General features: G+C 39.0%; 1 protein-coding gene across 1 annotated transcript in view; it reads right to left on the bottom strand.

Moving 5' to 3' along the window:
* The window catches only part of SPTLC2 (serine palmitoyltransferase long chain base subunit 2), a 101,479-nt gene that overhangs the window by 40,058 nt on the left and 46,547 nt on the right, over window positions 1-14,874 (bottom strand). The window contains exons 7-9 of the mRNA XM_028097752.2: window positions 12,235-12,340; window positions 11,050-11,269; window positions 8,678-8,804 (exon numbers count right to left, since the gene is read on the bottom strand). Coding sequence (XP_027953553.1) covers window positions 8,678-8,804; window positions 11,050-11,269; window positions 12,235-12,340 — 453 coding nt within the window. The remainder of the gene's footprint in view (window positions 1-8,677; window positions 8,805-11,049; window positions 11,270-12,234; window positions 12,341-14,874) is intronic.

The raw sequence follows: 14,874 nt of genomic DNA, 5'->3' as shown, positions 1-14,874 counted from the left end.
GATAGCGACTGGAGGGAGAATGCAGGAAAGGTGTGAGGAAGAAAAAGGAGTGCTTACAAAGTAGGGTAGGGGATGGATCTCAACTTCCCTTGCATGCTGTAGCTTTCCTGAAGGCTCTACATTCTGGTCACCGCAGAGCAAATCATCTTCTCACCAAAAAAATGAGAACATTGCTTAACAATCAATCGTGTAATATTTGTGTGTATGTTTAAGCCTTACTTTCAATCGTATTTTAAGCAAGATTTATTTCCATATAAGTTATTCATGTAGCATGGAATCTGATAACAAAAAAAGTCTAACTCATAAAAGTAACACATTCATATGGTAAAATAAAATTCTAGCAGTACAGAATATTAAATACAAAGTAGAGAAGTCCCCCCTCCCCGCCTTGGCCAGCCACCTCCATTCCCATCCCAGGAAGCAGTGCCAGGTTCTCCTTCTGGCATTTTTGACGGCTAGCACTACAGTGCTGAATCCACTTTCCCCTCTGCTTCTCCTCCCAGAAACCCTGCGTGGTAGTGTGGTGAGAGAGCTGTGCTCCTGCTCCTTTCCATGTTTCTTTGACTAATCACCACCAAGTTTTGTCATATCACTATTTTTAATTCTAGTGGCCAGTCACCTTCATAAACCTAAAGACGATTCCTTAACGTAAAAACGTGCTGATTTATAAACAAGATAGTATCTATTAACTGTCCACCAAGTACATAACAGAAACTGATACACTTCCATGTCCCTCACCTTCCTTTATCCCCTTTCTACACCTCCTGTCTGCTACTGTTTACACTGTCAAGGTTTTTGTTCTTTATATCTGGTTTATAATCACTGCCAAAGTTTCCATGCTTTACCTGTAACTGACCCTACGAACTAGAAACTAACTGAAAGCAATATTATGATTATTTTACCCCACTTGTATTAAACAAAAGAAAATCTTCCAAGTGTCAAAGCTAAGTGATTTCTCTTTTTTTTTTTTTTTTGAAGATTTTATTTATTTGACAGAGAGAGACACAGTGAGAGAAGGAACACAAGCAGGGGGAGTGCGAGGGAGAAGCAGGCTTCCCGCGGAGCAGGGAGCCCGATGCGGGGCTCCGATGCGGGGCTCCGATGCGGGGCTCTGATGCGGGGCTCCATGCGGGGCTCAATCCCCTGAGCTGAAGGCAGATGCCTAATGACTGAGCCACCCAGGAGCCCCTGATTTCTCTTTTTTTAACCCCTAACAATTCAAGTCACATTTTAGTTTTGATTTAATGCAGACGAGTTGTTCACCCATTTCATAGCTCATTGTATTATCATTACACAACAACGATTTCAGATCCACTAATTCTGGCTTGGAAGGGAAAAAAGAGAAAAATCATACTAAGGCCAGAACTGGAGAGAGAACAGTAGCCCCTGTGAAAACATACAGTGCCATAAATCCTACATTCTGACACAGGTCATATCTTTGCTTAGAATAGAATAGATGTTAGTGGACAACCTTAAAACTCAACTGGAGTATTTAATGACAAGCAAATATTTATATTTTAATTCAAGACTAATCTGTTTTATAGTTACCTATAAATCTATTTATAAGAAACTAAGTTTAGCTTCTCTATCCTAATCTGATTTATAATGTTCCTCCAATGATTCTTAGGCTCCATTTCTTTTTTACTGATGAAATACACCTGCCAGTTAGAATGGAACAAATGCTTCCCAGGCATGGAAAGTGAGCTTACAAATGGTTGCTTCTGGTTACAAGAGGACCTGGCTAGGAAGAGCAAAGTCCAAACCACCTGTATCATCAAAGTATGAAGATTTATCCCACTAAGAGAAAATCAGTAACAGCATCAAGTCAAAAATACATTTATATTTTTTAAACTAAATTATTAATCTTAAATCTAACATACATTTTTCCCCCAAGTCCTATTATTCTAAGAACATTGATCAGTATACATGAGGCTTCAATTCAAGAATAATCCTATATAAGTGAATGAGGGATCTTATCCTCTTAGGTGTATAAATTTCTTAAGTCCTCAGCATTTAAGAACACAAAGAATATAATAAGGGACTAAATCATAGGTCATTAACTCTTACAATGCCTCTCTTCAAGGCACCAAAGTTATTATTCATTTAACCATCTACCAAGCATTTACTGGATGCCTACTATGTGCCAAACACGGTTTTAAACAGAAGCAATAAAGTGAACACAATGGCCAAAACTCCATGTTTTCATGGAGTTTATAATCCACTTTGGGAAGGTAGATAACAATTTTGTGAATAATCAAGTCAAACAAACCATTACTAACTCCAAGTTCCTGACACAGGCACTATTTAAGATGCAAAGGAGGAGCAAGACAAGGGTCCTCACAGGGGAGCTGACATCGACATGCAAAAACCACATAAAGGGTTAGTGAGCTTTCACACATTATACTGTGATATCCCTAAGATACTGGTTGATGATCTATGTCACCTGGCCAACAAGCTTTCAGAGTTACTGCCCAATACTACTGCCTATTAACGGAAAGTTCATTTTTGGGAAAGTGTCCCTCTTTCTAGAACAGTATTATTCTAATACTTTATTCCGTTTCAGCTTTGTATTACCAAACATGTTTGCTACAGGTACAAAATAAAGTGTGGATACTAATAAGATAACAGAGGACTCAGGGGTGCCCAGATGGTGCAGCTGGTTAACTGTCCAACTCTTTTTTTTTTTTAGCATCCAACTCTTGATTTCAGCTCAGGTCATGATCTCAGGGTCCTGAGATAGAGCCCCGACTTGGGGTCAGTGCTCAGCATGGAGTCTGCTTGGATTCTCTCTCCTTCCCCCCATCCCCTGCCACCCCCCATGCATGCTCTCTCTTTTCCAAAAATAAGTAAATAAATCTTAAAGAAAAAACTTAACACAGGACTCAAACTTCAAGACAAAACCAAAAATTATTAGACACACTGAATGCGGCAATAATAAACTTTATGCTCGTTGGAATTGTGAGGTAGCTACACAATCAGTTATGAAGAAAAGGACCAAAATCAAGTAACAAAATACTTGAGACAGTCAAAATTATAATGAAAAGGTAAGGCTTAGAGATTTCCTTATATGTTCGGTATTTTAGGACTGGACACAAACTATAACATCTAGCAGTTAAGTCTACTGATTGACTTGCATACACACTTTAAACAAACATTGTGTTCAAACATTAAACACTGGCTCTGTGAGACAAGATCATAAATTTGTGACATTATAAAGTTGTGAAATAGGGCTTTTGGGAGAAAAAGGGTATTAGCACAAAAGTCACAGCCTTTCAGCTCCCCCCCATTTCCAATTCACAGCACTATGGAAATTCAATGAGAGACAGAAATATTGTTGCAGCTCAGATGTAAACCTGACTCCTTCCAGGCAAATTTCTTCAAATATAGAAACTGAAGAACAGGGGCGCCTGGGTGGCTCAGGCGTTAAGCGTCTGCCTTCGGCTCAGGTCATGATCCCAGGGTCCTGGGATCGAGCCCCACATCGGGCTCCCTGCTCCATGGGAAGCCCGCTTCTCCCTCTCCCACTCCCCCTGCTTGTATTCCCTCTCTCGCTGTGTTATCTCTGTCAAATAAATAAATAAAATCTTTAAAAAAAAAAACAAAAAGAAACTGAACAGTGCAGTATTAAAATGTATGGTTCTAGAAAGCCTAGATAATCCAAAATGAAAATGAAAAATACCCCTAAAATAAATCATGCACACACATATATAATCATACAGAAACACATGACACCAATTAATTGATTCATACAAAACAGGAGAAGAAAGCAATAAACACTTGCAGAAGATATATTTGACATGGACTAAAGAAAAGATTGTTTGAGGCACAAAAACATTGTCCATACGGGAAAAAACTCATAAATTCTACCATATCAAAAAGGAAAACTTTTCTAAAACATAATTATTAGAAACAAGATTTAAAGAAAAGCCAATTTTCTCCCAGTTTGAGAGAAAACAGTAGTAAAGAATTATTCTTCTCTCCCTCTGGCCCTCCTCGCTGCTTGTGCTCTGTCTTAAATAAACAAAATCTTTAAAAAAAGCAGGGGGGGCGGCGCCTGGGTAGCTCAGTTGGTTAAGTGGCTGCTTTCCGCTCAGGTCATGACCTCAGGGTCCTGGGATGGATCAGGCTCCCTGCTCAACAGGGAGTCTGTTTTTCCCTCTCCCTCTGACCTTCCTCCCTGCTCCTGTTCTCTGTGTCTCAAATAAATAGATAAAATCTTTAAAAAAAAAAAAAGAAAAAAAGAATTATTACCGAGAATACATGAAGAACTCCTAAAAATACCCATCTAAATGAATGGCCAATCTGACTACTAATCAGGAAAATAGAAATAAGAACTACAATGAGGGGGCGCCTGGGTGGCTCAGTTGTTAAGCGTCTGCCTTCGACTCAGGTCATGGTCCCAGGGTCCTAGGATCAAGCCCCGCATCAGGCTCCCTGCTCAGCGGGAAGCCTGCTTCTCCCTCTCCCACTCCCCCTGCTTGTGTTCCCTCTCTCGCTGTCTCTGTCAAATAAATAAAATCTTAAAAAAAAAAATAGAAAGCATCTAAAATACCAATGACCTATTTTAACCCTGAGATAACTGACTCAGTATATGACTCAGTGATGAGGCACAATATGGAGTCCATTATATTCCCAGGTAGGTATTCCCTTGTCTCAATGAGCTTTAGCATTCCCACATGTTCTGCAAATGCAGGGACATCTGTGGTCCTCTTTTGCTCACCTACTTTCTTCATAGGTTTTTCTGCATGTCACAGGACATTTTCATTAGCAATGTGGGGAAGATGACAGAAATATTGCACAACACATTTAACAACTCAAAGTGAACAGGAGACCAGGTCCTATCAGGAAAAGAGCAGAAGTACAACTGCAGTAGACTCCACAGCCTCTTCCCCAGACTCGTGCCCAACTGAAAACATCTTTACTGGTGTGCTCATGACAATTTATTATAGTGGGTTTTGATTCAGACAGTTAAATATCATAAGGATTTCTGCCAGTCATCATGGCAAACAGTGAGCCTTCAGACAGTGAGGGATACTGACACTATATGGATTCGGTCATAGTAAAAGCATAAAAGTACAGAAAGAGACAATTTCAGAATAGTGATTATCTCTGGGGAAGGGGTGAGAGAAACAGAATCAAGAAAGGACACTAAAGGGAGTTTTAGCTACCTTTTTCTTTTTAAAAACTGAGATAAATGGGGTGAGATATTATCATTAAAATATGGGATCATGGGTACATTATTTTTTGTACCTTTTCATAAAAATATGAAGGACCAATAACATTCTTAACCAGTCTGATGCACGCCAGAAGCCTGCCAGCATTAATCAGCCCACAGATTCAAAGGAATCTGAATTCAATATTAAACAAGAATCTGAATTTTATTTTAGGGCAAGAGAACGAGTGTGTGTTTTTTTGTGTCACCCTAACACCCTTCACAAGTATGCCCCCCATCAGAACTGCCACCCTTCGAGCCTCTACCCTTCCCCACTCAATCATTCACAATCCCTCTACGTGAACTACTATGCTCAGGCCACAGTGGTCTCCTCGCTGTTACTGAACACAGAGTGGCCTCCATCTCCAGGCCTTTTTATCCCTGGATTTTCAGGGCCAAGTCCTCACCTTCTTCAAATTCTTGCTAAAAGTCTTACCTTCTCAATGACTGCCTTATTTGAAATTGCAAACTGGGTCCCCAGAACCCCTGATCATCCATCTTCCCTACTTCCCTTTTTCCCAGGGTACTTATCATTTTCTAGCACACTGTATAATTTACTTCCTACACTAGAAACCCCGTTGTGCAAAAACTTTGGGGTGTTTCATTCTTGATGAATCGCAAGTGTCTAGCAATAGCACCTAGCACACAGAGGGCAAATACTTGGTAAAGTGATTAATAAAACAATTTCTCTATGTTACAGTACTCTCTGGGACTGACAGAACAAGCCACTATCCTCTGTTATCTCCAATACTCCACAAGTATATACTCCTCTCAAATCATCTGCTTGTATGCCCATTTCCTGTGGATTCTGATTCAGAGTCTAACACAGAGTGAGATACTCAATGTTTATGGAATGAATGAAATTCAAGGTCTTGAACATAAAAGATTAAGTTTCACTCAGGGCAGGCTGCTTCTACTATAAACTCATACTCAGGTAAATTAATTGCAGGTACCTCTTTTTTTTTTTTTTAAGATTTTTATTTATTTATTTGACAGAGACACAGCAAGAGAGGGAACACAAGCAGGGCCAGCGGGAGAGGGAGAAGCAGGCTTCCCGCTGAGCAGGGAGCCCGATGCAGGGCTCGATCCCAGGACCCTGGACCCTGGGATCATGACCTGAGCCGAAGGCAGACACTTAATGACTGAGCCACCCAGGTGCCCCGCAGATACCTCTTTTTAAAGGTCACCTTAAGGCACAAAGGGCTGCTACCTGATTCACACTTTCTTTCTACTACAAAGACAATAAAAAGGTGCATTTAATGATGCCATAAAAATATGCATTACCTTACACACTCAAATCTAAAAGAAATCAGGTCAAATTTAATTAAGATCAGGTAGCCGGATTTAAGAGAGATGGTACTTCTCTCTACTTTTGGTTACATTTTTATTATCCTCTATTTTGGCAGAGAAGCAATGTAGCCAAAAGAAGTTTGCCTATACTAATTAAAAGTTTTAGAGAGCAATTTTTTAAAATATATAAAAGCTGGTAGTGGCAAGTCGTAAAAATGGCCACAAATTCTTGGACCCACTTTCCATTTGATGTGGAATCTGATTTCCCATGCTCTGCAATCTAGACTGGCCTTAGTGACCTGCTTGTTAACAACAAATCAGCAAAGGTCATGGGGTTTCAGCAGGTTATTTGGGAACACTTGCTCTGAAGCATCCCCTCTGGATTCCCAGTCACCATGCTATGAGGAGCCCATGCCTCATAGGGAGGACATGTGAAGGTGCTCTGGTCAACAGCCTCAGTTGAGCCCAGTGTTCAAGTCACTTCAGCCCAAGTGACATGGGAGGGAAGAAGCCTCCAGATGATCCCAGCCCCCAGCCATCTAAGTCCTCCCAGAGGCGTGAGTCTTTCAAGCTCAAGCCCTGGATATTATGGAGCAAAGACAAGGCATCCCTGCTGTGCCCTGACCGAATTCCTGACCTGCAGAATCTGTGAGCATAACAACATGGCTGTTGTTTCACACAACTAAGCTGGGGGGGGAGGGGCGCGTGTCAGAGAGGCAATAAATAAACTGGAAAATGAGTGCTAACCCAAAGCCTGTAACTAATTACCACATTTCATTTTCTCACCACCAGCAGAGCCTAGATTTCATTACTTAGTACAGGTAAGTCATTTATGCAGAGGTCACATATCACACAGATCCACATTCTAGGACAGGGCAAAGAAATTATCCAAAATTAACTCTTGATAGCTGTTAGCCATTCATTTTAGTCACCTTTCTGTACGCTGAATCAATAAGGTTGATGCACCTTTGTGAAGTAACTAGATAATTGCTAGCTATATAAATATATATCTCAGATCAAAACACTACTTCTGTTAACACCATGAGGAAGGAGAGAAGATACAGTAGCTACTGTTAAGAGGCGGTTACTCCCAAGGCTCCATGCTGTGTTCACAACATGAATGAAATATTTTCTTTCCCAAGGAATCAATTCATGAAACTGAAAATGATCAACACTTTGAAGATCTATTTCCAAAAATCTCTTGCTAGAGATAATAAGGATATACCACAGATCAGAAAAAAAATATTAAGGAAAAATTCTGATTTAAGAAAACAGATTTGCATCCATCAAAATCAGATTACTTTCTTCTTGTTTTCCAATACAAATCAAAACAATCTTACCATAAAATTTATATAAATGAAGAGTGGAGAGCTCAAAGCTGACAGTGTAAAATCTTTTACAAGAATAAAACTCATTTTAGAAGCATTTAAAAAGCAAGTAAAATTAATGTATGTCTCATACAATGGAAATACTTTTAGAAGTAAAAAAACAAAACAAAACAAAAATCCCAATTGTTCTAACTTTTCTGCAATCAACACTGCCCTCTAGTGATGCAGAATAAAAGTAAAATAAAAAAGCAAGTACCACATTTTATTTATTGTTCATTTCAGTGTGTTTGTCAGAGTATCTAGTTTGGACTACAAATTCCACCAAAGAAAGAAAAAACGAATTCAGGATGACTTTTATTACCTATTGTTAAATTAGAAACTCTTTAAAAAGGCATTAAATCAAGGACATTAATACATGCAAAGAGCAGCTTTTAAATACAATGGGAATGAAACATCGCTACACAGTGAGTTACATCTTCATACATAATTCAGGAAAGACCCTGCAACTTAGACTCTAAGACCTTAAGACCCTGCGAAATTCATACGATTCTGGAAAGACCCTGTGCCTTATCACTGAAGACTTATGAAAATAGGTAGAACAGTAAGATTAAATAAAGCATCACCATCTATAGCCAAGAAAATTCAACAGGAAGCAAGCCAGGCTAGTTCTCATGGCAGATGTGTATCAAACACAATGAAAAGTGTCCGGAGCAACCAACGCCTCACACACCTGACAGTTCTGCCCATTAGACTCCTCATTTTAGGAAAAAAGTTTGAGGAAAAGAGCACGTTTAGTTGCTAAGCATTTACTGAGCAGAGGAAGTTTTCCAAGAAAACAGAGACTTACCAAGGGTCGTGCCATCCTGCCCCATGATGCACTTCATAGAGGTGACAATCTGTTCCACGACAGGTGGTGACAGTGACGTGGCATACACAGCACTGTGAGAATGTGTCCGCAGATAGTCTATCAGCTCCTGGGGAGTTCACAGAAGCAAGGCATTAGAGGGAAAGCCTGAATTCTCTGCAATGTCACTGAACTCCTTCCAGGTGCAAGCACACTCTTCCTCCCTTCAACACCACTGGAAGAGGGACACTAATCTGAGATGCAGAGGTCAGAGGATACTATCAGCAACAACTGCATCGGACACATGCCAACCTCCTTAGGCTCAGGCTTTGTTTTGTTTTTTAAACATGCCACAACAAGAAAGAAAGAAAAACTAGTTTTAAAGAAGCCCTCTAAATTTGGAGAACATATCGCTTAATGTTATAAACAGATCTACAATGCTGAATTAAAGTGCTTAGATTACTTTTCAGACACAATAATTTACTTATAACTACTACAAAAAATATCATCTGCATATTACCCTATACCTGCAAAGCCCTGAGTAACAGAAAGACAGTTCTCTAACATCAATTTTAAAGGGATTAAATGTCCTCCAGATACACAGACATTTATAAAATGATACAAATATGGCAGGAATTAAATAGAAATTCACTGGGTCTTTCATGAGAACAGGAAAGCCATCTCATTGAAGAAAGAAAAACTTTGTATGTCAGTTACAAGGAGTCCAAAACAATCAGTTGTATATCCCTATTCTCTCCTTCTAACTTCACTAAATCTTTAAATAAAATGTGCAAAGTAGCTTACGTACCAGAACTCAACAAGGAGATACAAAATAGGACTGTAAAACAGTTTATCACTTCAAAAACACTAAAAACTGAACAAAAGCCACAAAAGCATAGATATACCAGACTTAAATGATGTCCCAGATTATTACTTTAAGTCCTTTGGTTTAGCAATAAATCTTACCAAAAAGCAAGCAACTTTCCAAAGTGAGCCTGGTCCCATTAACAAAAATTTGAGGTAAAAATCTATCAAACTTGACTAAAACCACTAATGAGTTTTCTCTAAAAGGCAATCAATTATTAAGAGAAAGTCCATGCTTTAAGTTTCCCAATGTCAGGTTTTAAAAAGGAATTAAAGATATTTATGAGCTCCTACTACATGCCACATACAAATATTTGACAATGTATTTTTATTAATACTATGGAGAGTTTTTTTCTTACAGTAAGTTTTATTGAGATATAATTCACTTTTCTAAAGTGTACAGTTCAGTGGCTTTTAGTATATTCACAGAGCTGTGCAACTTTCATCACTAATTTTTTTTTAAAATTTAATTAATTAATTAATTATTAAGTAGGCTCCACGCCCAACATGGGACTTGAACTCACGACCCCAGGATCAAGAGTCACATGTTCTACCAACTGAACCCCCACTATCTAATTTTAGAACATTTCATTATCTCAGAAAGAAACCTCATACCCATCAGAAGTCACCTTCCACTCACCACATCCCCTCAGCCCCTGGCAACTACGAACCTACATTCTGTCTCTGATTTACCTGTTCTGGATATATCACATAAAAGAAATAATATGTGACCTTTTGTGACTGACTTCTTTAAATTAACACAATGCTTTCAAGTTCATCCATGTTGTAGCATGGACATACACTATTTTTTCAACCCTTACTACAATCTTATAAATTGGGCATATTCATCTCTGTTTTACTGATAAGGAAATGGGAAGGTTAAATGCTTTGCCCCAGGGCTCACAAAGTTAGGGAAATATTCAAACCTAGACCTCTGTCTCATGGTTCAACCATTTCCACCACACCACATTGATTCTCAAATGCCTCAGAATTCATTACCCAATTTTTAAATTGAAAAGTACAATGCCTTATAGTAAACCAGAGCAGGCAAAATAATCTTTTAACTTTCTATCTTTATGCTCACCCAAGATGCAAGTGAGGCCAAGCGCAGGGAAACTGGTCTTCTATTCCCACTGGCTCTCATTATAAACTCACTACTTTTGAAATTGTGGGTACAACTCAAACCCAGAAAAAGACTGCGGCAAACAGGCAGCACCACTGTGCGTCCTTTCACATAAGAGGGTGTTCTGTATGTCAGACCAGCATGTGGTTTAGAACGAAGCTCAAGTAAGAAAACAACAAACAATGAACAGAACCAGCCTTTAGTTCATCAGAGTCACTCACTGAGCAACTCAAGTGTGAAGCCCACTGGCACTGTGAGCCTAAGCCACAAACAAATTCAGGATCTCCACATCCCAGTTCAGGATGCTTACCTGCTACACGTGAGTTACCAAATGTGGTAGCCAGAACCACCTTTACCCTTAATTGTTCAATTTGCGTGGCCCATTTACCTTCTTGCCTCCAATGTATCCTCCAGAAGCACCAAAGCTCTTTGTGAATGTGCCCATCATAACGTCCACATCCTCAGGATCCAGACCAAAGTAATCCACCACACCTCGACCTCTAGGGCCCAGAGCCCCAATGCTGTGAGCTTCATCTAGATATAAGTATGCCTTGTATTTCTTCTTAAGGGCAATCACTTCAGGAAGGCGAACAATAGATCCCTCCATGCTGGCAAAATGGATAAAAAATACACTGAGACTTTTTAACTCTCAAAATTAAGAGTTGGTCACCTTACTACTACTATTAATTTTCCCAGTTTATTGCTTTTTTACTTTTTTTATTTTTTTAAAGATTTTATTTATTTATTTGACAGAGAGAGACACAGAGAGAGAGGGAACACAAGCAGGGAGAGTGGGAGAGGGAGAAGCAGGCTTCCTGCTGAGCAGGGAGCCGATGTGGGGCTCAATCCCAGGACCCTGGGATCATGACCTGAGCCGAAGGCAGACGCTTAACGACTGAGCCACTCAGGCGCCCCTTCCCAGTTTATTGCTTTTTTAAATGGTTTGACAACTCTGCCTGTGATTTTAAACTGGCAAAGTTAGATGATGCCATGGCTAGGCAGATGTCTAGGGGAAAGGAAACTGGATCTTTTCAAACAAGCGCCAGAACAGAATTGACCTTAATTCACCACAGATGGATAAAGGTCACAGCAGATTCTTCTAACACTTGCAATTACAGGCAAGGTTGGATTTTGCATTACACTGCAGATGAAATTAAAACAGCAGAATAAAAGAATAAAAAAGATAGGAGGTAAGAGAGTTAAGTGCAAGGGCTGCAAATAAACCAGAATAAAATTGTTCTTAAAATGGAATGATGTAGAATTTGGTTTGACACATTAGAAAACATATTCTAATTCTTGCCCCTATGTATACATTCCCTCTACAAACAGTAGAAAAATAAAGGATGCAAAAAGAAAGGGAATTTGAAGACCATTAGCAAGATGGAAAGAATAAGAAAAGCCAGACAAAAAGACTTCTGTGCCAGTGTTGACTCTGCTTCCAGGTATTTTATCAAGTCATAAACACTGCCTCCTTGGTGTCCAGAGGGGTCCAGATTACTGTTCCCTTCTGCTTAAAAACTCTGTAATTTCCTGGAGCCAAATCAGAAAGATAAGAATAAGAAAACAGGATTACCTATATATTCCCTCCACAAGGATTAGAATTTTCTTCCAGGGCCTTCGTGTCCGAGGCTGACCATAAACAATGGCATCTTTCAACAGCTTCTCTAGGCTTTGCATATCTGTAAGTAGCACACAAAAAAGAATTTCAACACAAAGTACCTTCCTCTTTCTGAACCCTACTTCCGAAATGCAAATACACATTTCTTATTCAGGAAGTGTGTCTCAGATGGCAAAGGACATTAACATAATCATAACTGAGCCGAAAAAGATAAGGCAAAATGGGTAAGCTACTGCTAGCTTGAATGACAATCTCATCTAAAATGTAATGAATGTCCAAAACCACGGAAACTCCACTAAATGACTGTGGCACAGGCAGTTCCACTGGGTAGCATGCCTGTGAAATGACTGATGTTTCATGTTAAATACCAGGCCGTTCAGTTAGTGGGGTTTGTTTGTTTTGTTTTGTTTTTTTGTATTTGTAGAATCAACTGTATCTTTAATCCTAGTGAGTCATTCAGAAATACATGCATAAAGAAGACTGAGCAAGAGAGTGCAAATAAACAAATACACCTCCTAAAAAGCAAATATGGGGGAAAATTCAAAGTGTACGCCCCATTTCCTTTCACCTAGGATACACTCAATAACCGCTTGTTAAATAGCTTTATCTTAGTAGCGGGCTCAAAATACACCAGTCTGGGCATGCATGAGACTATGTGGTAAGAAAGCTTGGCAATCAGTTGAGACTGTTCCATGTTTGACTCGATCAGCTCTCTTGGTCCTTAAGGATGGTTACCAGGCCCAGAAACAACTTGGCTGGTACTACCACTAATGAGGATCATAATTTTCCTGTTAAAGATAAATGCTGTGAAGACCATTGTTACCATGACAGTAGACTTCATACTTAAAATATCTGCCCTGAAATAATGGCCTTAAGGACCTTTCCCCCAAAATCTATGCAATATTAAGTCTGGGGTATATTTAACAGGGGTGGAAGGCACCCCATCATAAAACGTGATTTTATATTCTTTATTGCTCAGGACTGAAGGAGGGGGTTACAAAGTTACATGATTTTGCTCTTTCTATGAAAGGACTTTGGTTAGGAAAGAGAAGTAAGGTAATAAAAACACATACCACAAGTGAGATTGCCAAAGGTTGTGACTCTGTTTATACCTTCAGTTATTCAGAACAAAACAATCTGCTACCTAACCCAGAGAGGAGATGCTACCACCGAAGTATGTCTATTGTGAGGCTGCTATTTCTGCTGCAGAGATCAATGTGTGGCACCCAGCAGGAGACAAATAAAAATGCACTCATTGTTTTAGTTTCCTCTGTTTATATACAGAAAGGAAGAGAAAAATATTGACTCAAAATTTTAGATGAAAGGAAGTACCTATACAATGCTTGACCGTATCACCTACTCAGGGAAAAAAAATTCAATTATCTCTCTCATATTATGCTTCCTAAATTCCATGCAAATTAAAGATTCAAATAAAAAATATACCACAAAACCATGAAAAGAAAATATGAGAGTAACTTTATAATCTTAAAATGGGGGAGGCATTATGCAAAATCTAAAACTCGTAAGAATAAATGTGCCAACACCATTTTAATAAATCTACCAGCAAGACACTAAAAGTTAAAAACGAAAAAAAGAGTAATTAATATAAAGGGCTCTTATACTCAGTGGAGAACCGAAACAGTTTGAAAATGGCCAATTCACAAAGAAATACAAACACAATTAACTGTATAAAAAAGTTGCTTAAAACCTAATAATCAAAGAAACAGAAATTAACATGTTATTGACTTACTCAATAGAAAATATTTTAAGTGATTCATAATGTCCTATGTCAGCCTGTAAGTAGAGTCACTGTCATGTTGTTGAGTAAAAATTTGTACCATATTTGGAGGCAATTTGGAAAAGTCTAAAAATTTTATAACCTTTTAATCAGGCATCCTAAGACTGCTAGGAATTTATCCTAAGGGCTTTTATCAGACCACTGAGCAAAAATGTGAGTAGGTAGTACTGTTTCTAGTAGAAAAATTTAGAAACCACCTTGATGTCCAAATTGAGGGATGGACTGAATGAGGGCAACTCCAGACACCACCTGCCACCCTGGCCTTAGGGGAGGAGGAGAGTCACATGGACCGTCAAAGTTCACACGTGTTTTAAGAAATAGGTTACACAATTGTGCTTAATAATGCCATGTACTTCATAAAACAAAATACTGTATGTATCATTTTCATTATAAAACATTTTAGACAAGACAAAGACAGAAGGAAGAAAGTTATTAGCATCCACACGCCTCCCATCCAGAGTACAGATCTAACATTTGGGTGTTTATTCTTCCAGACTTTTGTCTGTATGTGTACACATTTTGGCAAAAAAATGGTATTAGACGTACAGTTTGGTAATCTTTCCTCCCTACATGCTAGTATTTTAACTACAAAAGTTACTTTCTTATTGTAAATCATTATTTTAATAATACACAAGACCCCTCCACTTGGGGAGAAAGTTCTGGCAGTGCCATCTTCCTCTGGGGAGCAGCTGTTCATACCTGGACTCCAGTACCTGTTCTGTATCAGTGGTATTCCACTAGTGCTTTCTCAACAGTCTCTTCATTAACCGGCCAGAGCTCCTTAAGATGAGACCCTG

This window comes from Eumetopias jubatus, unplaced genomic scaffold (assembly GCF_037043125.1).
Source record: "Eumetopias jubatus isolate StellerSeaLion01/CBP00866 unplaced genomic scaffold, mEumJub1_p1.0 scaffold_7, whole genome shotgun sequence".
NCBI classification, from domain to species: Eukaryota; Metazoa; Chordata; class Mammalia; order Carnivora; family Otariidae; genus Eumetopias; species Eumetopias jubatus.
The sequence above is the reverse complement of the archived record's forward strand: the minus strand, read 5'-3'. Positions and strand labels throughout refer to the sequence as shown.